At 37.2% G+C, this 24822-nt stretch overlaps 1 protein-coding gene across 3 annotated transcripts in view; it reads left to right on the forward strand.

The window, feature by feature from the left end:
* The window catches only part of LOC116305818 (uncharacterized), a 74728-nt gene that overhangs the window by 43781 nt on the left and 6125 nt on the right, over window positions 1-24822 (forward strand). For 2 of the 3 annotated variants that reach the window (XM_089026518.1, XM_089026520.1), the window contains exons 1-16: window positions 14494-14785; window positions 16149-16322; window positions 17457-17671; window positions 18038-18143; window positions 18627-18720; window positions 19240-19288; window positions 20230-20292; window positions 20580-20856; window positions 21305-21524; window positions 21844-21936; window positions 22178-22250; window positions 22791-22883; window positions 23225-23263; window positions 23898-23987; window positions 24277-24393; window positions 24480-24671. In XM_089026518.1, coding sequence (XP_088882644.1) covers window positions 14644-14785; window positions 16149-16322; window positions 17457-17671; window positions 18038-18143; window positions 18627-18720; window positions 19240-19288; window positions 20230-20292; window positions 20580-20856; window positions 21305-21524; window positions 21844-21936; window positions 22178-22250; window positions 22791-22883; window positions 23225-23263; window positions 23898-23987; window positions 24277-24393; window positions 24480-24671 — 2037 coding nt within the window. In that variant the 5' untranslated portion in view covers window positions 14494-14643. Of the gene's footprint in view, window positions 1-14493; window positions 14786-16148; window positions 16323-17456; window positions 17672-18037; window positions 18144-18626; window positions 18721-19239; window positions 19289-20229; window positions 20293-20579; window positions 20857-21304; window positions 21525-21843; window positions 21937-22177; window positions 22251-22790; window positions 22884-23224; window positions 23264-23897; window positions 23988-24276; window positions 24394-24479; window positions 24672-24822 lie in introns of those variants that run through there. The other variant, XM_089026519.1, reaches the window with a different exon arrangement.

Genomic DNA, 24822 nt, shown 5'->3' on the forward strand with positions numbered 1-24822 from the left:
GAATACTGGATTTTTGACCATTTTTTCCCCCTTTACGTTATTGAGTAAAAACACGATGTTCTTTATCCGTATTCGATAGTGGATCGATTTTGGACAGTGAATTTTTAGCTGCGCATGTCAGAACTCATTTTCAATGACCCCCTGATAGGCCTCTGTACTCACGAACAAGAAAGGATGGCAGAAAAGAGGCTAGCAAAGTACCAAAAACAACGCTTTTCCTCATTTGTTTTCTGGATATTAGCCAATCACTATCTATCGGATGAGATGCTAGATGATGAAAGTTGAATAAAACTTTTTAATTTATGCCTGTAGTGGATCTACAGGCCAGAGAATTCAGAGTTGGTTTAGTTCAACTCCTTCCCTTCTTGCCAAAAAGCGTTTATAAGGGAATGTGATGGGCAAATATTGTATTTTTGAACATTTTTTACTCTTTACGTTATTGACTTTAAAACCCGAGCTTCTTTACCGGTTCGAAGTGGATCGTTTTGGACAAGTGAAGTTAGATGCGAATGTCAGAACTTCATTTCAATGATCTCCTGGCTAGGCCCTTGTACTCAAGTCGAACAAGAACGATTGGCAGACAAGGAGGATAGCAAGTAACAAAAACAACGGCTTTTTCCTGTGGTTTTTCTTGCGTTAATAGCAATCTATCTATATGGATGAGATGCTAGATGATAAAGTTGAATAAACTTTTTAATTTATGCCTCTAGTAGAGTACAGGGCAGAGAAATAAAGATTCGTTGTCAACTTCCTCTCGTCCTTCAAAATGTATTTTATAAGGGAATTATGGTCAGAATATTGTATTTTTGACCATTTTTTCTCTTTACGTTATTGACTTTAACACACGATTTTCTTTACCGTTTTCGATAGCGGATCGATTTTGGACCAGTGAATTTTCGGCGGCGAATGTCAGGAACTTTCATTTTTCAATGACCCCCTTGCTAGACCCTCTGTACTCAATCGAACGAGAAAGATGGCAGACAAGAGGCTATCAACAACCCCAAACAACGGCTTTATCCTCTTTGGTTTTCTGGTTAATAGCAATCTATCTATCTGAATAAGAATGCTAGATGATGTAAGTTGAATAAACTTTTTAATTTATGCCTGTAGAGGATGTACAGGCAGAGAAATTCAAAGATTTCTTAGTACAAGTCCTTCCCTGTCCTGCAAAAAGCGTTTATAAGGGAATGTAATTGGCAGAATACTGGATTTTTAGACCATTTTTTTCTCTTTACGTTATTGACTTAAAACACGATTTTCTTTACCGTAGTCGATAGTGGATCGATTTTGGACAAGTGAATTTTAGATGCGAATGTCAGAACTCCCATTTTTCAATGACCCCCTTGCTAGGACCCTCTGTACTCAATCGAACAAGAAGATGGCAGACAAGAGGCTAGCAAGTAACACAAACAACGGCTTTATCCTCTTTGGTTTTTCTGGATATTAGCAATCTATCTATCTGGATGAGATGCTAGATGATGAAAGTTGAATAAACTTTTTAATTTATGCCTGTAGTGGATGTACAGGCAGAGAAATTCAAGATTTGGTAGTTCAACTCCTTCCTTGTCTTGCAAAAAGCGTTTATAAGGGAATGTATGGGCAAATATTGTATTTTGAACATTTTTTCCTCTTTACGTTATTGACTTAAAAACACGATTTCTTTACCGTTTTCGATAGTGGATCGATTTTGGAACAAGGTGAATTTTAGATGCGAATGTCAGAACTTCATTTTTCAATGATCTCCTTGCTAGACCCTCTGTACTCAATCGAACAAGAAAGATGGCAGACAAGAGGCTAGCAAGTAACACAAACAACGGCTTTATCCTCTTTGGTTTTTCTGGATATTAGCAATCTATCTATCTGGATGAGATGCCTAGATCATGAAAGTTAAATAAATTTTTTTAATTTATGTCTCTAGTAGAGGTACAGGCAGAGAAATTCAAGATTTCGCAGTACAACTTCCCTCCCTGTCCTTCAAATGTATTTATAAGGGAATCTATGGTCAGAATATTGTATTTTTGACCATTTTTTTTCTCTTTACGTTATTGACTTTAAAACACGATTTTCTTTACCGTTTTCGATAGCGGATCGATTTTGGACCAGTGAATTTTCGGGGCGAATGTCAGAACTTCATTTTTCAATGACCCCCTTGCTAGGCCCTCTGTACTCAATCGAACAAGAAAGATATCAGACAAGAGGCTATCAACAACCCAAACAACGGCTTTATCCTCTTTGGTTTTTCTGGTTAATAGCAATCTATCTATCTGAATAAGATGCTAGATGATGTAAGTTGAATAAACTTTTTAATTTATGGCTCTAGTTGATGTACAGGTAGAGTAATTCAAGATTTCTTAGTACAAGTCCTTCCCTGTCCTGCAAAAAGCGTTTATAAGGGAATGTATGGGCAGAATACTGGATTTTTGACCATTGTTGCTCTTTACGTTATTGACTTAAATACACGATTTTCTTTACCGTTTTCGATAGTGGATCGATTTTGGACTAGTGAATTTTAGATGCGAATTGTCAGAACTTCCATTTTTTCAATGATCTCCTTGCTAGGCCCTATGTACTCAATCGAACAAGAAAGATGGCAGACAAGAGGCTATCAACAACCCCAAACAACGGCTTTGTACTCTTTGGTTTTTCTGGTTACACGCAAATATCTATCTCGATAAGATGCCAGATGATGAAAGTTGAATAAACTTTTTAATTTATGCCTGTAGTGGATGTACAGGCAGAGAAATTCAAGATTTCTTAGTTACCAGTCCTTCCCTGTCCTGCAAAAGCGTTTATAAGGGAATGTATTGGCAGAATACTGGATTTTTTGACCATTTTTTCCTCTTTACTTTATTGGACTTAAAAAAACGATTTTTCTTTACCGTATTCGATAGTGGATCGATTTTAGACCAGTGAATTTTAGGTGCGAATGTCAGAACTCCATTTTTCAATGATCTCCTTGCTAGGCCCTCTGTACTCAATCGAAAAAGAAAGATGGCAGACAAGAGGCTAGCAAGTAACACAAACAACGGCTTTATCCTCTTTGGTTTTTCTGGATATTAGCAATCTATCTATCTGGATGAGATGCTAGATGATGAAAGTTAAATAAATTTTTAATTTATGTCTCTAGTAGATGTACAGGCAGAGAAATTCAAGATTTCGTAGTACAACTTCTTCCCTGTCCTTCAAAAAGTATTTATAAGGGAATGTATGGGCAGAATATTGTATTTTTGACCATTTTTTTGCTCTTTACGTTATTGACTTAAAAACACGATTTTCTTTACCGTTTTCGATAGTGGATCGATTTTAGGACCAGTGAATTTTAGATGCGAATGTCAGAACTTCATTTTTCAATGAACCCCTTGCTAGACCCTCTGTACTCAATCGAACAAGAAAGATGGCAGACAAGAGGCTATCAACAACCCCAAACAACGGCTTTATCCTCTTTGGTTTTTCTGGTTAATAGCAATCTATCTATCTGGATGAGATGCTAGATGATAAAAGTTGAATAAACTTTTTAATTTATGCCTGTAGTGGATGTACAGGCAGAGAAATTCAAGATTTCTTAGTACAAGTCCTTCCCTGTCCTGCAAAAAGCGTTTATAAGGGAATGTATTGGCAGAATACTGGATTTTTTGACCATTTTTTTCTCTTTACGTTATTGACTTTAAAACACGATTTTCTTTACCGTTTTCGATAGCGGATCGATTTTGGACCAGTGAATTTTCGGGGCGAATGTCAGAACTTCATTTTTCAATGACCCCCTTGCTAGGCCCTCTGTACTCAATCGAACAAGAAAGATGGCAGACAAGAGGCTATCAACAACCCCAAACAAGGGCTTTATCCTCTTTGGTTTTTCTGGTTAATAGCAATCTATCTATCTGAATAAGATGCGAGATGATGAAAGTTGAATAAACTTTTTTAATTTATGGCTCTAGTGGATGTACAGGTAGAGTAATTCAAGATTTCTTAGTACAAGTCCTTCCCTGTCCTGCAAAAAGCGTTTATAAGGGAATGTATGGGCAGAATACTGGATTTTTGACCATATGTTGCTCTTTACGTTATTGACTTAAATACACGATTTTCTTTACCGTTTTCGATAGTGGATCGATTTTGGACCAGTGAATTTTAGATGCGAATGTCAGAACTTCATTTTTCAATGAACCCCTTGCTAGACCCTCTGTACTCAATCGAACAAGAAAGATGGCAGACAAGAGGCTATCAACAACCCCAAACAACGGCTTTATCCTCTTTGGTTTTTCTGGTTAATAGCAATCTATCTATCTGAATAAGATGCTAGATGATGTAAAGTTGAATAAACTTTTTAATTTATGGCTCTAGTGGATGTACAGGTAGAGTAATTCAAGATTTCTTAGTACAAGTCCTTCCCTGTCCTGCAAAAAGCGTTTATAAGGGAATGTATGGGCAGAATACTGGATTTTTGACCATTTTTTCCTCTTTACTTTATTGACTTAAAAAAACGATTTTCTTTACCGTATTCGATAGTGGATCGATTTTAGACCAGTGAATTTTAGGTGCGAATGTCAGAACTCCATTTTTCAATGATCTCCTTGCTAGGCCCTCTGTACTCAATCGAAAAAGAAAGATGGCAGACAAGAGGCTAGCAAGTAACACAAACAACGGCTTTATCCTCTTTGGTTTTTCTGGATATTAGCAATCTATCTATCTGGATGAGATGCTAGATGATGAAAGTTAAATAAATTTTTTAATTTATGTCTCTAGTAGATGTACAGGCAGAGAAATTCAAGATTTCGTAGTACAACTTCTTCGCTGTCATTCAAAAAGTATTTATAAGGGAATGTATGGGCAGAATATTGTATTTTTGACCATTTTTTTGCTCTTTACGTTATTGACTTAAAAACACGATTTTCTTTACCGTTTTCGATAGTGGATCGATTTTAGACCAGTGAATTTTAGATGCGAATGTCAGAACTTCATTTTTCAATGAACCCCTTGCTAGACCCTCTGTACTCAATCGAACAAGAAAGATGGCAGACAAGAGGCTATCAACAACCCCAAACAACGGCTTTATCCTCTTTGGTTTTCTGGTTAATAGCAATCTATCTATCTGGATGAGATGCTAGATGATAAAAGTTGAATAAACTTTTTAATTTATGCCTGTAGTGGATGTACAGGCAGAGAAATTCAAGATTTCTTAGTACAAGTCCTTCCCTGTCCTGCAAAAAGCGTTTATAAGGGAATGTATTGGCAGAATACTGGATTTTGACCATTTTTTTCTCTTTACGTTATTGACTTTAAAACACGATTTTCTTTACCGTTTTCGATAGCGGATCGATTTTGGACCAGTGAATTTTCGGGGCGAATGTCAGAACTTCATTTTTCAATGACCCCCTTGCTAGGCCCTCTGTACTCAATCGAACAAGAAAGATGGCAGACAAGAGGCTATCAACAACCCCAAACAAGGGCTTTATCCTCTTTGGTTTTTCTGGTTAATAGCAATCTATCTATCTGAATAAGATGCGAGATGATGAAAGTTGAATAAACTTTTTAATTTATGGCTCTAGTGGATGTACAGGTAGAGTAATTCAAGATTTCTTAGTACAAGTCCTTCCCTGTCCTGCAAAAAGCGTTTATAAGGGAATGTATGGGCAGAATACTGGATTTTTGACCATATGTTGCTCTTTACGTTATTGACTTAAATACACGATTTTCTTTACCGTTTTCGATAGTGGATCGATTTTGGACCAGTGAATTTTAGATGCGAATGTCAGAACTCCATTTTTCAATGATCTCCTTGCTAGGCCCTATGTACTCAATCGAACAAGAAAGATGGCAGACAAGAGGCTATCAACAACCCCAAACAACGGCTTTATCCTCTTTGGTTTTTCTGGTTAATAGCAATCTATCTATCTGGATGAGATGCTAGATGATGAAAGTTGAATAAACTTTTTAATTTATGCCTGTAGTGGATGTACAGGCAGAGAAATTCAAGATTTCTTAGTACAAGTCCTTCCCTGTCCTGCAAAAAGCGTTTATAAGGGAATGTATTGGCAGAATACTGGATTTTTGACCATTTTTTTCTCTTTACGTTATTGACTTAAAAACACGATTTTCTTTACCGTATTCGATAGTGGATCGATTTTGGGCAAGTGAATTTTAGGTGCGAATGTGAGAATTTCATTTTTCAATGATCTCCTTGCTAGGCCCTCTGTACTCAATCGAACAAGAAAGATGGCAGACAAGAGGCTATCAACAACCCCAAACAACGGCTTTATCCTCTTTGGTTTTTCTGGTTAATAGCAATCTATCTATCTGAATAAGATGCGAGATGATGAAAGTTGAATAAACTTTTTAATTTATGGCTCTAGTGGATGTACAGGTAGAGTAATTCAAGATTTCTTAGTACAAGTCCTTCCCTGTCCTGCAAAAAGCGTTTATAAGGGAATGTATGGGCAGAATACTGGATTTTTGACCATTTTTTCCTCTTTACTTTATTGACTTAAAAAAACGATTTTCTTTACCGTATTCGATAGTGGATCGATTTTAGACCAGTGAATTTTAGGTGCGAATGTCAGAACTCCATTTTTCAATGACCCCTTTGCTAGGCCCTCTGTACTCAATCGAACAAGAAAGATGGCAGACAAGAGGCTAGCAAGTAACACAAACAACGGCTTTATCCTCTTTGGTTTTTCTGGATATTAGCAATCTATCTATCTGGATGAGATGCTAGATGATGAAAGTTAAATAAATTTTTTAATTTATGTCTCTAGTAGATGTACAGGCAGAGAAATTCAAGATTTCGTAGTACAACTTCTTCCCTGTCATTCAAAAAGTATTTATAAGGGAATGTATGGGCAGAATATTGTATTTTTGACCATTTTTTTGCTCTTTACGTTATTGACTTAAAAACACGATTTTCTTTTCCGTTTTCGATAGTGGATCGATTTTGGACCAGTGAATTTTAGATGCGAATGTCAGAACTTCATTTTTCAATGATCTCCTTGCTAGACCCTCTGTACTCAATCGAACAAGAAAGATGGCAGACAAGAGGCTAGCAAGTAACACAAACAACGGCTTTTTCCTCTGTGGTTTTTCTGGTTAATAGCAATCTATCTATCTGGATGAGATGCTAGATGATAAAAGTTGAATAAACTTTTTAATTTATGCCTGTAGTGGATGTACAGGCAGAGAAATTCAAGATTTCTTAGTACAAGTCCTTCCCTGTCCTGCAAAAAGCGTTTATAAGGGAATGTATGGGCAGAATACTGGATTTTTGACCATTTTTTCCTCTTTACTTTATTGACTTAAAAAAACGATTTTCTTTACCGTATTCGATAGTGGATCGATTTTAGACCAGTGAATTTTAGGTGCGAATGTCAGAACTCCATTTTTCAATGATCTCCTTGCTAGGCCCTCTGTACTCAATCGAAAAAGAAAGATGGCAGACAAGAGGCTAGCAAGTAACACAAACAACGGCTTTATCCTCTTTGGTTTTTCTGGATATTAGCAATCTATCTATCTGGATGAGATGCTAGATGATGAAAGTTAAATAAATTTTTTAATTTATGTCTCTAGTAGATGTACAGGCAGAGAAATTCAAGATTTCGTAGTACAACTTCTTCCCTGTCATTCAAAAAGTATTTATAAGGGAATGTATGGGCAGAATATTGTATTTTTGACCATTTTTTTGCTCTTTACGTTATTGACTTAAAAACACGATTTTCTTTACCGTTTTCGATAGTGGATCGATTTTAGACCAGTGAATTTTAGATGCGAATGTCAGAACTTCATTTTTCAATGAACCCCTTGCTAGACCCTCTGTACTCAATCGAACAAGAAAGATGGCAGACAAGAGGCTATCAACAACCCCAAACAACGGCTTTATCCTCTTTGGTTTTTCTGGTTAATAGCAATCTATCTATCTGGATGAGATGCTAGATGATAAAAGTTGAATAAACTTTTTAATTTATGCCTGTAGTGGATGTACAGGCAGAGAAATTCAAGATTTCTTAGTACAAGTCCTTCCCTGTCCTGCAAAAAGCGTTTATAAGGGAATGTATTGGCAGAATACTGGATTTTTGACCTTTTTTTTCTCTTTACGTTATTGACTTTAAAACACGATTTTCTTTACCGTTTTCGATAGCGGATCGATTTTGGACCAGTGAATTTTCGGGGCGAATGTCAGAACTTCATTTTTCAATGACCCCCTTGCTAGGCCCTCTGTACTCAATCGAACAAGAAAGATGGCAGACAAGAGGCTATCAACAACCCCAAACAAGGGCTTTATCCTCTTTGGTTTTTCTGGTTAATAGCAATCTATCTATCTGGATGAGATGCTAGATGATGAAAGTTGAATAAACTTTTTAATTTATGCCTGTAGTGGATGTACAGGCAGAGAAATTCAAGATTTCTTAGTACAAGTCCTTCCCTGTCCTGCAAAAAGCGTTTATAAGGGAATGTATTGGCAGAATACTGGATTTTTGACCATTTTTTTCTCTTTACGTTATTGACTTAAAAACACGATTTTCTTTACCGTATTCGATAGTGGATCGATTTTGGGCAAGTGAATTTTAGGTGCGAATGTGAGAATTTCATTTTTCAATGATCTCCTTGCTAGGCCCTCTGTACTCAATCGAACAAGAAAGATGGCAGACAAGAGGCTATCAACAACCCCAAACAACGGCTTTATCCTCTTTGGTTTTTCTGGTTAATAGCAATCTATCTATCTGGATGAGATGCTAGATGATGAAAGTTGAATAAACTTTTTAATTTATGCCTGTAGTGGATGTACAGGCAGAGAAATTCAAGATTTCTTAGTACAAGTCCTTCCCTGTCCTGCAAAAAGCGTTTATAAGGGAATGTATGGGCAGAATACTGGATTTTTGACCATTTTTTTCTCTTTACGTTATTGACTTAAAAACACGATTTTCTTTACCGTTTTCCATAGTGGATCTATTTTGGACCAGTGAATTTTAGATGCGAATGTCAGAACTCCATTTTTCAATGACCCCCTTGCTAGGCCCTCTGTACTCAATCGAACAAGAAAGATGGCAGACAAGAGGCTATCAACAACCCCAAACAACGGCTTTGTACTCTTTGGTTTTTCTGGTTACCCGCAAAATATCTATCTGGATGAGATGCTAGATGATGAAAGCTGAATAAACTTTTTAATTTATACCTGTAGTGGATGTACAGGCAGAGAAATTCAAGATTTCTTAGTACAAGTCCTTCCCTGTCCTGCAAAAAGCGTTTATAAGGGAATGTATGGGCAGAATACTGGATTTTTGACCATTTTTTCCTCTTTACTTTATTGACTTAAAAAAACGATTTTCTTTACCGTATTCGATAGTGGATCGATTTTAGACCAGTGAATTTTAGGTGCGAATGTCAGAACTCCATTTTTCAATGATCTCCTTGCTAGGCCCTCTGTACTCAATCGAAAAAGAAAGATGGCAGACAAGAGGCTAGCAAGTAACACAAACAACGGCTTTATCCTCTTTGGTTTTTCTGGATATTAGCAATCTATCTATCTGGATGAGATGCTAGATGATGAAAGCTGAATAAACTTTTTAATTTATACCTGTAGTGGATGTACAGGCAGAGAAATTCAAGATTTCTTAGTACAAGTCCTTACCTGTCCTGCAAAAAGCGTTTATAAGGGAATGTATGGGCAGAATACTGGATTTTTGACCATTTTTTCCTCTTTACTTTATTGACTTAAAAAAACGATTTTCTTTACCGTTTTCCATAGTGGATCGATTTTAGACCAGTGAATTTTAGGTGCGAATGTCAGAACTCCATTTTTCAATGACCCCTTTGCTAGGCCCTCTGTACTCAATCGAACAAGAAAGATGGCAGACAAGAGGCTATCAACAACCCCAAACAACGGCTTTGTACTCTTTGGTTTTTCTGGTTACCCGCAAAATATCTATCTGGATGAGATGCTAGATGATGAAAGCTGAATAAACTTTTTAATTTATGCCTGTAGTGGATGTACAGGCAGAGAAATTCAAGATTTCTTAGTACAAGTCCTTCCCTGTCCTGCAAAAAGCGTTTATAAGGGAATGTATGGGCAGAATACTGGATTTTTGACCATTTTTTTCTCTTTACGTTATTGACTTAAAAACACGATTTTCTTTACCGTATTCGATAGTGGATCGATTTTGGGCAAGTGAATTTTAGGTGCGAATGTCAGAACTTCATTTTTCAATGAACTCCTTGCTAGGCCCTCTGTACTCAATCGAACAAGAAAGATGGCAGACAAGAGGCTAGCAAGTAACACAAACAACGGCTTTATCCTCTTTGGTTTTTCTGGATATTAGCAATCTATCTATCTGGAATAGATGCTAGATGATGAAAGTTGAATAAACTTTTTAATTTATGCCTGTAGTGGATGTACAGGCAGAGAAATTCAAGATTTCTTAGTACAAGTCCTTCCCTGTCCTGCAAAAAGCGTTTATAAGGGAATGTATGGGCAGAATACTGGATTTTTGACCATTTTTTCCTCTTTACTTTATTGACTTAAAAAAACGATTTTCTTTACCGTATTCGATAGTGGATCGATTTTAGACCAGTGAATTTTAGGTGCGAATGTCAGAACTCCATTTTTCAATGATCTCCTTGCTAGGCCCTATGTACTCAATCGAACAAGAAAGATGGCAGACAAGAGGCTATTAACAACCCCAAACAACGGCTTTATCCTCTTTGGTTTTTCTGGTTACACGCAAAATATCTATCTCGATAAGATGCCAGATGATGAAAGTTGAATAAACTTTTTAATTTATGCCTGTAGTGGATGTACAGGCAGAGAAATTCAAGATTTCTTAGTACAAGTCCTTCCCTGTCCTGCAAAAAGCGTTTATAAGGGAATGTATTGGCAGAATACTGGATTTTTGACCATTTTTTCCTCTTTACTTTATTGACTTAAGAAAACGATTTTCTTTACCGTATTCGATAGTTGATCGATTTTGGACCAGTGAATTTTAGGTGCGAATGTCAGAACTCCATTTTTCAATGATCTCCTTTCTAGGCCCTCTGTACTCAATCGAACAAGAAAGATGGCAGACAAGAGGCTAGCAAGTAACACAAACAACGGCTTTATCCTCTTTGGTTTTTCTGGATATTAGCAATCTATCTATCTGGATGAGATGCTAGATGATGAAAGTTGAATAAACTTTTTAATTTATGCCTGTAGTGGATGTACAGGCAGAGAAATTCAAGATTTCTTAGTACAAGTCCTTCCCTGTCCTGCAAAAAGCGTTTATAGGGGAATGTATGGGCAGAATACTGGATTTTTGACCATTTTTTCCTCTTTACTTTATTGACTTAAAAACACAATTTTCTTTACCGTATTCGATAGTGGATCGATTTTGAACAAGTGAATTTTAGGTGCGAATGTGAGAATTTCATTTTTTAATGATCTCCTGTCTAGGCCCTCTGTACTCAATCGAACATAAGCAACGATGGACATTACTTCACTTCTAAAAAGCCCTCATGTAAAGTAAAATTTTTTGACCAAAGATCTTCATGGATGTTACAACGAACTACAAGGTAAAGAATATAAGCTAGACTGGTGATTGAATGGTGTGTTTTTAAAAAAAGACTATATCACGGGCGTAGAGAGCATCTTACGGGCCCCTCACACACCAAATTACATACATTTATAGTAATTTATGAGGTGCTTCTCCGCCCGGGAAGTAGTCATGATATTTATCTTGAATGATTTACGTTTAAAACTCATTTGAAAGCCATCGTCTTTAATTCCTAGCCCTTTTTGTTTGATAAAACAATAAAAGGTAGATTCAGTGTATGGTTGTGAAAGACTCAAGGTTCAGTGAAATAGAACTGAAGGTGAAAAATTCTTTTCCGGTTATGAAAAAGGTCCTTTCACTGGATGTGAAATAATCATGGTTTAATGGAGTTCACATCCAGTGAATGGACCTTTTCAAGTGACCCTATTTAAAAGTAGATGACGACTAGTTTTGGAACTAGCTTGGAACTAGCTTGGAACTAGTTTTTGGAACTACCTTGGCTTTTAAAGTATCCCCTTTTAAAATGATCGTATTATTAAGTACGTGAGAGCATCATTTTTTCAATTGACTGTATCTAAGTGTATTCTTCTTTTATATGACCGTATTTAAGAGTATCCTTCACCGTACGTATTTAAAAGTATCCTTCTTTGAAATAACCGTATTTAAGAGTATCCTTTTTTAAATGACCGTATTTAAGAGTATGTCCTTTTTTCAAATGACCGTGTTTAAGAGGATCCTTGATTGTATATAGGATCTGGATGACCCGAAGTTTGACTTATTGATTCAAATGCTCAAAAAAACTCCTAATCGTAGCTACTATATATTTAGTACAGGAAGTGCAATTGTAATACCTAAACTCTTAGGGGAGGGGAAGGTTTGAGTAATGGAGTACAGATGGCTTGTGAGCGATATATTTGATGCTCGTAAAATCATTACTTATTTCAGGAATAAAGCATAACAAATTACACCATTGATACCTATTTCACTTGCTGTTTTAGAATTTCGAAGTTTTAACCTTAAAATCCAAAATTGTGGAAATTCGGGATCTGGATTAACTCCTTGGATCGGACTTTTCTTAAGTGGAGTGTCGGATCGATAATTTTTTTGTTTTAAGTATTTCAAGTTAAAATCAATGTTAAAAGTGTGGCAATACTTGCGGAATTGCTTTGAGGCAGTTATTTTTAGAAATTTATAAAATTAGGGCTTTTTTGAAAAGGAAAGAGTTAAGGGTTCCGGCTCTTCTCAGTGGGAATCTGTGAATTATCTTTATCAAGCAGGAAGTAAAAATTGATGTCCAAAAATTTTCCCTGACTAGTGGCCATGCCAGATCACATGCTAAAACAGAAAGAGATTGGTCATTCAGTTACCATAGATACCACAGGCGAGAGTAAAAAGAAAGACTTTATTCCATATTGTGTACGGTTTCACAGCATCAATGATATTGAAATGAAAACAGGAAACGTGAGTAGTGATGCTTATATGTGTTCAAAATTTGATTATAAAAATAAAAAAAGGAAACGCACGCGGTTTGGAGAAGAACGACAAATAGTGGAGTATTGTAAGGAAGTTTTCTTAATGTACAAACGAATCTTTTCTTTACAAAATTATTTCTACTTCTACGTCATTCATGGCCATAGAGATGCCATAGTTTCGTTCCACTCTCGAGTTATGTTCAATTGTTGAAGGCGTTTATTCAAGAACAAGCACTATACAAACTCATTTATTTTTTTTATGGTTACACACCTATTTTACGAAATGCTAATACATATTTTAAGCTTGACGCATTGATTTAAATTCAGACGTACATGTCTATTATCGAGATAAAGTGTCTCCAAACGTCTTCTTAAACTTGTTGTTCGTCGCTTCGTCCATGATAGATGCAGCTGTTAGAAATTCATCATCATTACTCTCGGCTTCGTGTTCGATAACTTGATGATACAACCTACTAAAAGGATAAAGAATAACAGGCTTGGCTTGTGATGGAACGGTGTGTCTCGAGGAAAAGGCTACATCACGGGCGTAGAGTGCATCTCACGGCCCTCTCACAGACCAAATTACATACATTTGTAGTATTTTTGGGGGTGCTTCTCCGCCCGGGATTTAGTCATTTACTGTATATGGAATGTTTCACGTTTAAAACCTTAGAAAGCCTTTTTTCTAAGCAGTCAAGAATGCAAAGTACGGACGTGCCTTGACTATGAGGGTGCCACGCTGAAGTATTCTTATTTTCTGATTAATGATCTACCGCGATGTGATTAGTTTAAAGGTAGTCTTTAATTCAGTGTCACGGTCTCTACCGTCAACTTACTGTACCACAGGGATACCTTACCTGGGCTGTGGTAACGTGCTAGACACTTTTAAACCGTTAGTCCAGTAATTTTAATAATTCCTTGTTCATTGACGTCTCCATACGGCCACACACAGCAGTGAAGGGCTAGCATAATACCACACGAGCGACTACCGACTGTATGGGATACATCTATGAAGGACATACCTGTTTTTGTCCTCTTGTCACGAGCCTCTCCGTTTCTCCTTGCCCTTTCGTTTTGACATTCCGAATCCCGAACATTAGCCGAATCAATTCCGGAAAAAAGACATGCAATTTCAAACATGTCATTCAAGTTTTTTTTTCCAAAATTTTATCAATAATTTTTCCACATGACTCTTTATGTGTTAATTTTTTTCCTTAAAATTTCTAAACAGAATTGGCACTAATATGAAATCATAAAACTAATATATTTTAATCTTTGCAGTCAAATAAAAAGAGAATTCATAGACAAATTTGTCTGATGAACCTTTTTATATACTTATATTTGAATTTCAAAACTACAAATATTAATCTTGATTCAATTAACCTTTCTATTATCACAGTTCAAATGTTATGGTTTCCGATCTTTGCACGAAGATTTCACGAAGATGATATCATTCTTCGTAACGTTTCGACGATTGTCCGTAAAGTTATAAATAACTCCGATGACTATTGCACGATGAGGGTTCTACCTCTTGTTTTGAAGTTGAGTAAATCGTGATTTCTTCCTCATGGACTCACTCTATCCTCAAATAATACTTATAAATGACAATAGCTATCATTCACGGAGCTGCTTGGCTTTTGTTAGGTCAATAGAACTCTAGCATGTCTCATTTTTACGTGCCTTCAGCAGTTACAGCAGACATCTCTTCTGCCCAGAATCTTGCTCATTTGTCTCCAATATCGTCTGGTTTAATGGCTTTTCAAAAGAGGAAAGGCGTAGGAACAATACTCCTTACTATCACAGGTAGTATAGCTATAAAATAAGCCATTATTTCCCTTTAACCATTTATTTACAGCCATTATATTTTTTTAGCAATGCAAACTAACTTTTCTTTAGATAAAAACAGTCCTTCTGGTAGATAGAGAGTCCTTTATACAACTTACTCTTGTAAACATTTCTTCTTTATTGTGCTACATTTTACTAAAAATAAGAGCTAGAGGAGGTGGTTCTGTTTAATAAAAACTAAAGAATAGTTTAGTATAAATAAATATTCAGGTACTTTATCTAGTATTTGTACCCCATTTTCTGTTGATATGGTTACATATTACACTCAAAATCATCAGCATGTATTTTCCAGGCAATATACTATCAGATATATTCAACATATTCACGCACTAATGATTTTTTTTTTAAATATGAGTGGGGGGTAATAATAAACCTTTCCCGAATTCGCTTGACTGGTCACTAAACAATGGTTTGAAGTCAAAGTTGGACTTGACAAATAAAAGAATCAAGTTCAGTCTCGACTTCAAACCATTGTTTTGTGTTCATGCAAGGGAATTCGGGAAAGGTCTATTAGTTAATCAGGAAATGATAGTGATTTTTTTTTAGTTGAGGGGATGGGGGGTATGGTTTATTCATGCTTTTGGGAGCTCACTTAGGAGGGGTGCCGGGTGGCGTTTATTCTCTCTGCATCTCTGTGGATTTTCTGGAGGTGTGATACTGTAGTAACCTGAGCCCAAGCCCAGACCATGTGATGCTATGACGTGGAGCCGGCCATGTTTTTATTTTGCAAAGCAAAGTAGAATCTATAGTAAAAGTTACACCTAGGACTTGTAGACCATTTACTATAGAGGTATTTCACCATCACTTGGGCTGCCTGTGGATGGATGGTATAACAATGAAAGTCCCTTTGCTTTTGGGAATTGAATTCTTTCTTGTGAAACGATTGTATTGTTTCTGCCATCTAACATGGCTGCCGTCAAGTGATGGCAAAATACCTCTATAGATACATAGATCCCTTTCAAAGGTTTCCTTTCAAAATAGGCCATTATTGAATTCGTGCAATACCTCTGTGTTCCTTGATTACAGATCGATTCTGATGCTAAAATCGAGGCTGAAGGCCTGAGTAACAGAGAACTCGAAACTGGAGTAATACAGTATCTTAGATGCAAGAGGAAAATGCATTAGAAATGGCACAAATTCCATGGGGAAAATGTCATTTCTTTTACATTTTCCTTAACGTTGCATCCAAGATGATATTAATAGGGCTGGTTTATGGCAATAGCATCCTCCATTTAGTCGAAGAGGCATTCCAGATTTTTTTATGACTTAACGCTAGTTACTTTTTTGCCTTTTTGTAAAATACACTATTTGTTGTTTGCAGTTGTTGAAGGTCGCCAACTACCAGTAATGGATCCTAATGGTAAATCAGATCCATACTGTATCGTGTCTGTTGGAGGGCAAGAACAGACCACTGCTGTGCAGTATGCCACTGTTAATCCAGAGTGGAGAGAGACATTTCAGTTTGAAGTTCCAGCAATACCCCAATCAGATACAGGTCTGTATTCAGTCAGTCAGTCTGATAGTTTGTGACTGTGGTTGATAGATCACATCTAGTGATGGTGATGATGTCAATGAAGGTGGTGGTAGTGTTGAAGTTGATGATGATGGTGGTGATGATGGTAAGGATAATTGTGATGGCGACCACCCTGGGGCCAGGAGAAAGTGGTCACTTATGGGAGATGGTCGCTTACTAGAGAGTTAACACAGGAAGCCCAAACAATGAGAATCCCAAACACAAGAAGCCTATACCATTTATAATTTGTAACTCACGTGTTAAAACTACTGTATCTTAGTGATTTTAAAACTGTCTTACTCAAAACCTTGAATGTGCTATATGTTTACAGTACTGTAATATAACATAACGATGCATGCTGGTATATGCTGATAGTAAAGTGATGATGGTGTATGATGTATGGTGATGATGATAATGATTATGGTGAGATATTAGGTCATGTTGATATGGAAGAAACTTCTAACAAGATGATAATACTAATAATGCCAATAAACTGGATCAGCAAGATATATAATAATAATAATAATAATAATAATAATGGAACTCATATAGCGCACATATCAAAATTCATGGCGCTTCACAATAAGAAATAAAATAAATACCAGACGTATATTACAATATTAATGAAATGTCATAGTTCATTGATGTTCATTTTGAACCAGAGGAGACAAAGTTCTTGAACAAATGAGTTTTCAGTTCTTTTTTAAATAATTGGATTGAAGAACTTTTCCTAATTTGAAGTGGGAGATCATTCCGCAGTTTAGGGCCAGCAACGTAAAAAGATCTGTCACCATAGGTCACCAGACGAGATCTTTTTTCTTCTAGATACTCCATGGTTGTAGATCTGAGAGTGCGCAAATTTTTCCTCGGTTTTATAGCATCAGCCAGGTATGGGGGAGCCATATCATGCAAGCACTTGTACACAATGAGCAATATCTTGAATATAATTTGGAAACGGACAGGAAGCCAGTGCAATTTTATCAAAACTGGAGTGACATGATCAAATTTACTCGCTTGAACTACTAATCTAGCTGAAATCTATTATGCAAAATAATATCAAAAATCATTAAAGACTATAAATTCATTGTTATTTATTCCCTTCAATTATCTCTCTAGACGATAACTATGGAAGCTGCCTCATTCATTATGCTACAATTGACATCTGGGACAAAGACACCCTAAACAGAGACGACTTCATGGGTAGAGTGATGGTACCCATTTCTACGTTGAATGAGCAGCCTACATCAGGGTGGTATCCACTGGGGAGGGCCGCACCTAAAGACAATGTCTCGGGGGAGATATTCTTGAAGATACAATTAGTGGCAAAGCAGGTAATGAAAATGACTGAAAATGAATTATTGTTCTGGTTAATGGTAAAGCTTTTATATCATCTTCATCGATCATTGCACCAGGTCGAGGTGCATAATTAAGATTTTTACACCATTCGTCCAACCCACTCAGCATTGCACCACCACTTTAGCTAGCTATGCTCTAGTTTTTCCCGACGAGCTCGGTGTCATATGTACTGAGTTGGGAGCAGGGAAGAGCAGGATAATAAGCAGGGAAGATCCCACTTTCCACTTCTATTTTAATTCCTAAGTCATTTTTTAAAGTCATTTTCAAATTAATTAATAAGTTAATAAATTAATAAATAAATTAGTAAATTTAAATAGTAAATTTCTCACTTTCTGTCTCAGCCCATTCCACGGTGGAATGTCGACACGGAGCTGCTTTCGCTGTGCAAGAAGAAAGCTGGCTTTGAACTACCTTTTGTTTCTGGTGATTCCATTCTTGATTTTCCAGGTATTGTAACTTATACCATCTCTCAATAATTTTAGTTTACTTACACACTATGCATTCAAAGTCTCGCTGTAATAACATGATGAGTATGTACATTAAATAAACAGACAATTTTCAAACTCTTACAATACCACGTTTGTGTTCCTTGATTCCAGACTCCGGAACATAAGTTTCATTTCGGTATCAATTGAAAATATCGTAATCAATTGAAAATTTTTATAAATATTTACTTTACTCTTAGTATATATAAATATTTAATATTAACAAGTACCTGTGGTCAATTAAAGGATGCACAACTGAGTTGTTTGGTTGAGCGAGCCAAGTTCGAGCCCGAGTCAAGTACGAGTCACTAGTCAACCACTAGTCATATGTACAATTTTCCCCTAAATTTATTAATTCTTTAACTCTGCACAACTTCAACAATACATTTACAATGTAAGCTCATTTAAAACCTTGAGAAAACAGTAAGATGTTTGTTGTCTACAGGAGAAGCAGAACATGTAGAGATGGTTTTAGAGGACGTTGTAGTTGAAGTCAGCAAGCACCGTGGAATTGGAAGGGTTTACTTGACTGATTTTAGGTTAGTAGTCGAGGGTCGTTTCTCGGATTTGTTATACTGTATGTCGTACAAGGTGTTTTTAAGTATGTTCTATTGCCTTTTCTGTCCATCTGTCTGTCTGTCTGTCTGTTCATCCATTCATCTATCCATCTATTTATTTATGTCTTTCTTTTCCTCCAATTAAGTTTTTGTCATTTTTGCATATATTACACTTTTCAATCATTAGACTGTGAGCTAATTAATAATAATAATATTTATTTATATAGCGCTAAATCCACTAATTGCTCAGAGCGCTCGATTGCTCAAGTCCCTCTGTCGATTGGTTGAGGAAGATTGGTTACAAGTCAAAAGTCCCTGGGGAAAGGGGCTGGAGAGAATTTTTTCTTAGCTCGCAGTCTATTCAATCATTGTCTTGTATTATTCAGCATGTCTGCAAGGGGGCCATTACACATATCACTGCTTGATAACCATATCTTATATTTGCACAGTCTGTGTTTCATTTGCAGTCTTTGCTAATTATTTTGCATGGTTTTTTCTTAGACTTGTAATCTTGTGCAACACATCAAGCCATGTTGGCGTAGGTCACTGTGTAAGTATAGGGCTCCCATTGATAACAGACAATAGACCCCCTGCATGCTGTCGGAATGCAGCTTGATTTAGAGGACATATCAATCTAAGGTTTCCAATTCTCATGAAACTGAATTAAGCTGCTTTGATCTCACCCCGGGGGGGAGGGGGGGTACTCCCATATATGAACTATACGGGGATGATCCGCTGAACAGGGTATGGTTTTTCGAGCTTCTTGTCATAAACAGGGTATGCAATTTCACTCAAGGTCCAAATTCTTCCTGAGTTTCTTGTCATATTCAGGATTTCTACTTTCGTATTGACTGAAACTGGTTACCATGGTCGTAAAAAAATGATACGTGAGATGACATGATAATTGAAACAGGAACTCAGTGCAATTGATTATATCTTTTGTCATAAACAGGATCTACAAATACGATTTTTTTGGTCATAAATAGGGTACCCCTTTCAGAATCCCAGCGGAACACCCCTACCCAAATTCTGGCGGAGTACCCCCCCCCGGGGATCTCACATGCAGGAAGTCTGTCTATAAATACAGGCCTCTACCTATCTACCACAAATCGGCAGTCAAATCAGAAGCAGGAACAATACAATCAATATAAAATAATAAAAAAATAGATTCCAGAGAGGAAAGGGATTTTTATGTCCTGCCATTCAACATGGCCACCCACATGTAATCATTCAAAAATGCTCAGGGCTTTCAGAGTAGGTGGTCATAAGTGTGAATTAGTTGGCTAGGATCCCACATGAGGAACTGAAAGTATTTTATAGAAAAGAAAAGGTAGCTGGTGGTTAACTTTGAAGCAACTGCTGGAGCTCTGGCAGCTGCCAGCACATTCTGAGAGCGCCACTGTACATATACTAGACATGTAGTGCACTTATATGCACATTCATATACAGCTGTACTCATGCATGTAATATATAGCACGTTTTTGATGACAGGACATGTCAATGTGGGTGGCTCTCAACAACATTCAATCAGTAGATAAAGGAGAAGATGAAAAAGTAAGAGCAATAACAGTAAAATAAAGTAAAAAAAATCATTACTTTTTATTTTTTCCATCAGGAATTAATGTCACCACCATCACCATCTGGGCTGTACTGTAATAAAAATCATCACCATCATTACCATTGTCATCCCCATCATCATCACCATCAACACCATAATTATCACAACCACCATCACTATTAACCCCATCACCACCATCATCATCATCATCACCATCATAACCACCATCACCCCATCATCATCACCATCATCAATGTACTGTATTGACTCTCTCTGTTCCAAGGTTGTTCGAAGAACAGCTGGTGGAAATGCAGCATTTGCAGATGTCAAAACACTGACCATCCGATGCCTGGACTTCCGTACCATCTACCTTACCTTCATGAATAGCCATCAGCCTGCACTGGGTGTATTCTTCTTGCCGCCAGGTTCCCACAGTAGCCAATCTAGTCCAGACTCTATAGCAGGCTCTGCTCATCAACTGGCGGTGGAGGAGGGAGAGGACGCTAGTGAGCAAAGGTTGCTGGATATTACTGTTCCTGAGCTTGAGAGACTAAATTCAGGTTTGTGGGGTCAAGAGCTAACCTAGATTATTAGTTGGTTATTATTAGATTATTAATAGATTATTATTAGAATATTGTTAAGTTATTACTAGAATGTTTTATGGTTGTTGTCATAGTAGTGGGATATTATTGTAATGTTATTAAAATATTATTACGACATTATTAGATTATTCTTCAAATAGTATTATCGTCAATCGTCAAAAAATGCTATAGGGTTTTTATTAAGATATTATTAGATAATTAAAAAAAGTCACTCATGATTCTAAGCTGCATGGCTGCTAATAGCGCCTTAATATTATACAGCCCGTTAAGTCCTCCACTGGTTCATAAGTGTAAAGCGCATTGAGATGATGTATAAATGCGCTATATAAGAACTTCCCATTATTATTAGGACATTATTAGATTATCATTGGAGTCTTATGTTATTATTTTGATCTCTTGTACCCAGGAGATGGTGGCCAATCACAATTCCCAAACAACAGCAGCCATGATGACATCACCCGTAGTAGCAGCCACAGTAGTTTCCAAGTCCTCTCCAAGAGTAGTAGTAGTGGAAGTGTGGAAGGACTGGGAATACTAGCAGGATCTGGGGTACTGGGTGTCACATGCTTAGCTGGAACGTCAACAATACCTGAGAAAAGTATCCAAAATGATCTTTATAGTGTGAAGTAAGTACTACTGACAGTCGAATAAACCTGTTTAGTTGGAAAAATAATCTCAAACTTTGCAAACAAGTATGTTTTTTTAGCCTTCTCTACAGGCATGTCCTTGGGTTTTTTTGCTCCTTGGGCTTCCTGTGGTGAGGTCATGTTCTTGGGTCTTTTTGTTCCTTGGGCTTCCTGTGGTGAGGACAAAAAGTCTCCTCTCTTGTTTCTCGATCCTAGTTCTTCTCTGCCATAAGATTTAAAGGTTGTTCTATACTTTACATGTACTGTATATAAAGAATATTATGAAAAGTAGGTTCTAAATGTCTTTTTTTTTCTTCAGTTTTTTGCCGTACTATGTCAATGTTCTGTATCAGAGAATAGCATTTCATATTTTGAATGCAATGGACAGCCCTCCTTCAAAAATATTCATCAAGTGAGTCAAGGCCATTTGAAGCTATAAAAGAACTCCTTACTTTAGCTTGATTTTTTCTCATTCGATACCATTTAGCATTTTCTTGAGCTGTTAAAATGCCAAGCGATATAAAGAAAAATGTATCATCAAGCCTGACATGAACTTATTATATCTGCCCCTCAAACACCCCATAATGCATTGCAATCCAAAATGGTCACCCTATCATCAAGTTAGTCCATTGAGTGTATGTTCTTCCTTTTAGATATCACTCTACTGACATACAACTAGACTACTGGAGTGTGTATGACTATGATCAAGAATACAGTAGACAAGGGGTAAGATTACCTGTTAGTGTTTCAGAAACTCAAAACATCCAGTTCAGGGTTAGGATCCATATTTCTGCCCCATCAGATGGATCCATCTTTTTTTACAGTTTTGATCCTTCTAGAAGAGTCTTTTTATCCATTTTCTTGACATTTGGATACAAGAAAACCTTACTAGATGGATTGAAAGTAGCATATTGAAATGGCAGAGAAGATGGATCGAAAAAATCTCAATTGATGGATTGATAGCCCTGCATACTAAAAAGACAAGAGACATTGATTGAATACCCCTACTAGATGGATCAAAAGTGATGTGTAGCAAAATGGCCAGAGACATGGATAGAAAAAAAACGTTAGATGGGTCGATAGCCATGCATATTGTTGAAATGCCAAAAGACATGAGTCCAAAAGCCCTACTAGAGGGATTAGAACTGCATCAGAGATAGATCGAAATAACCCACTAAATGGATTGAGACTGATGTGCATGGAAATGACAAGAAAGCAGTAGAGTTCCTGTATTTACAGACTGAGAGTTTTGTGTTCGCTCCACAGATTTCCAGTGAATGGAGAGTAAGTAGAGCAAACCTAGACTTTGCTATTTGTCATTCATATCCCAAGTTTCTTGTCGTCCCTGCTAAAATTGAGGTGAGTTGGTAACAAAAAACTTGATTATGCAAAAAATCTTAGCTATGTAATAATCAAGAAAAAACGAATTATTCAGGTTTAAAATCACATTGCAATCGCACTGGCCCTCACTGTCAGTTTTCAAAGGCAAAAGGTGTTTTCAAAAGCTGAATTAAAAATAAAAATGAAAAAAATTCACCATGATAATCAGAAGTTCATGAATTTATTATTTTATAGTAAAATACAGGGTGAAAATTTGGTTCATAAATTTAAAGTGCATCGACACAATGTGAAAGAACTCCCCATCATTATTATTATTATATCTGTAGAATATAAATATCAGGTTTTCTGTTGTTCATCAGGATACTACATTGAAAGGCACTGCTCATTTTAGATGCAAAGTAAGTCAACGTCTCAATATATCTACACTGTACATAGTAGAGTACCCTTGGTGACATAATAGAATGCTGTGGGTAGCATAGTATGGGTGGCATGTTAAACTACCCTGGGTGGCACAGTAGAGTACAGTGGGTGGCACAGTAGAATACCCTGGGTGGCACAGCAGAGTACCCTGGGTGGCACAGTAGAGTACCCTGGGTGGCACAGTAGAGTACTCTGGGTGACACAGTAGAGTACCCTGGGCGGCACAGTAGAGTACCCTGGGTGGCACAGTAGAGTACCCTGGGTGGCAAAGTAGAGTACCCTGGGCGGCACAGTAGAGTACCCTGGGCGGCACAGTAGAGTACCCTGGGCGGCACAGTAGAGTACCCTGGGCGGCACAGTAGAGTACCCTGGGCGGCACAGTAGAGTACCCTGGGCGGCACAGTAAGGTGGCACAGTAGAGTACCCGGGGTGGCAGAGGTCCTCTAGCACCAGGGCCCAAAGAGAAGTACTGGAGTTAGAGTTCCTTGCAACCCAGGCTAACGAATACACTAAAATGCTTCAGCTCTCAGATGCTCAAAAGAAGACTGGAAGACCTCATGGTGCAAAGGTTTGTGGGAATGATTGAGGAGACTTATTCTTTATTTGTTTCAGGGTCGTATTGCTGCTCTTTCATGGTTCAATTCTAAGAAAGGAAATTTCATTATGCGCTGTGCGCAGCCAAAGACAGGAGCCATGGGAAAAGTAAGACACGGTTTTTTTAGATTAATTTTTTTAATGATGATTAGTAGTAATAGTAGCAGCAGAACCAATAGCACCTTCAGCACCAATTTTCAAGCATAGTACTGAGTTTTGGCGTTTTGTGAAGTCCAATTTATAAGGCATGTTTGAAAATCAATACTTATGTTTCGACTAATTTGCATACGGATTCAGAGCATGCGCAGACGTTTTTCACTCGTGTCGCCATTGCTAAGGTTAGGTAGTCTTTGTGAGAATGAATCGCGATAACTAATTATCTATACTTTTTCCCCAGTTCTCAACAGAAGATGAGTATGTGATCAGAGCAGCACGCAAGTGTAATCCAATCTCTGATAGACTAGTGATCTTTGACGCGCGCTCTTTGATGGCTGCTAGTGGGAATATGCTAATGGTGAGATTATTCTTCCCAGTTTGGGATTCCTGAGTTAATTTAGACATTCGGGATCCTCAACATTTTTTTCGTCCATATTTATGTAGGGTAAAGGAACAGAAGATACCGTGAACCGATACCAGGGCTGTACCCTGGTCTATCTGGACATCCCCAACATACATGCTGTAAGAGACAGCATCGAGAGGCTGCAGGGTGTGTGCGAGTCATCGTCACAGAAGAAATGGCTGTCACATTTGGAATCGACGCAATGGTTGGCTTATATTGCTGCTATCCTGAAGGTATAGTATTAATACTTGCACTTCTATTGCTTCGTAATAGTTTTTCTTTATAGTATTTCCCTACTGTTATCCCTTCCTACCTCCCTCTCTACCCCAAGAAGCTAGGTGCGCACTTCAGTTCTTCAAGAGCTTTAGCTATTTCTCTGTCTTT

Source organism: Actinia tenebrosa, unplaced genomic scaffold, assembly GCF_029948245.1.
Source record: "Actinia tenebrosa isolate PJP-AT-01 unplaced genomic scaffold, QUT_ActTen_1.0 PGA_scaffold10__47_contigs__length_13832649, whole genome shotgun sequence".
Classification (NCBI taxonomy): domain Eukaryota; kingdom Metazoa; phylum Cnidaria; class Anthozoa; order Actiniaria; family Actiniidae; genus Actinia; species Actinia tenebrosa.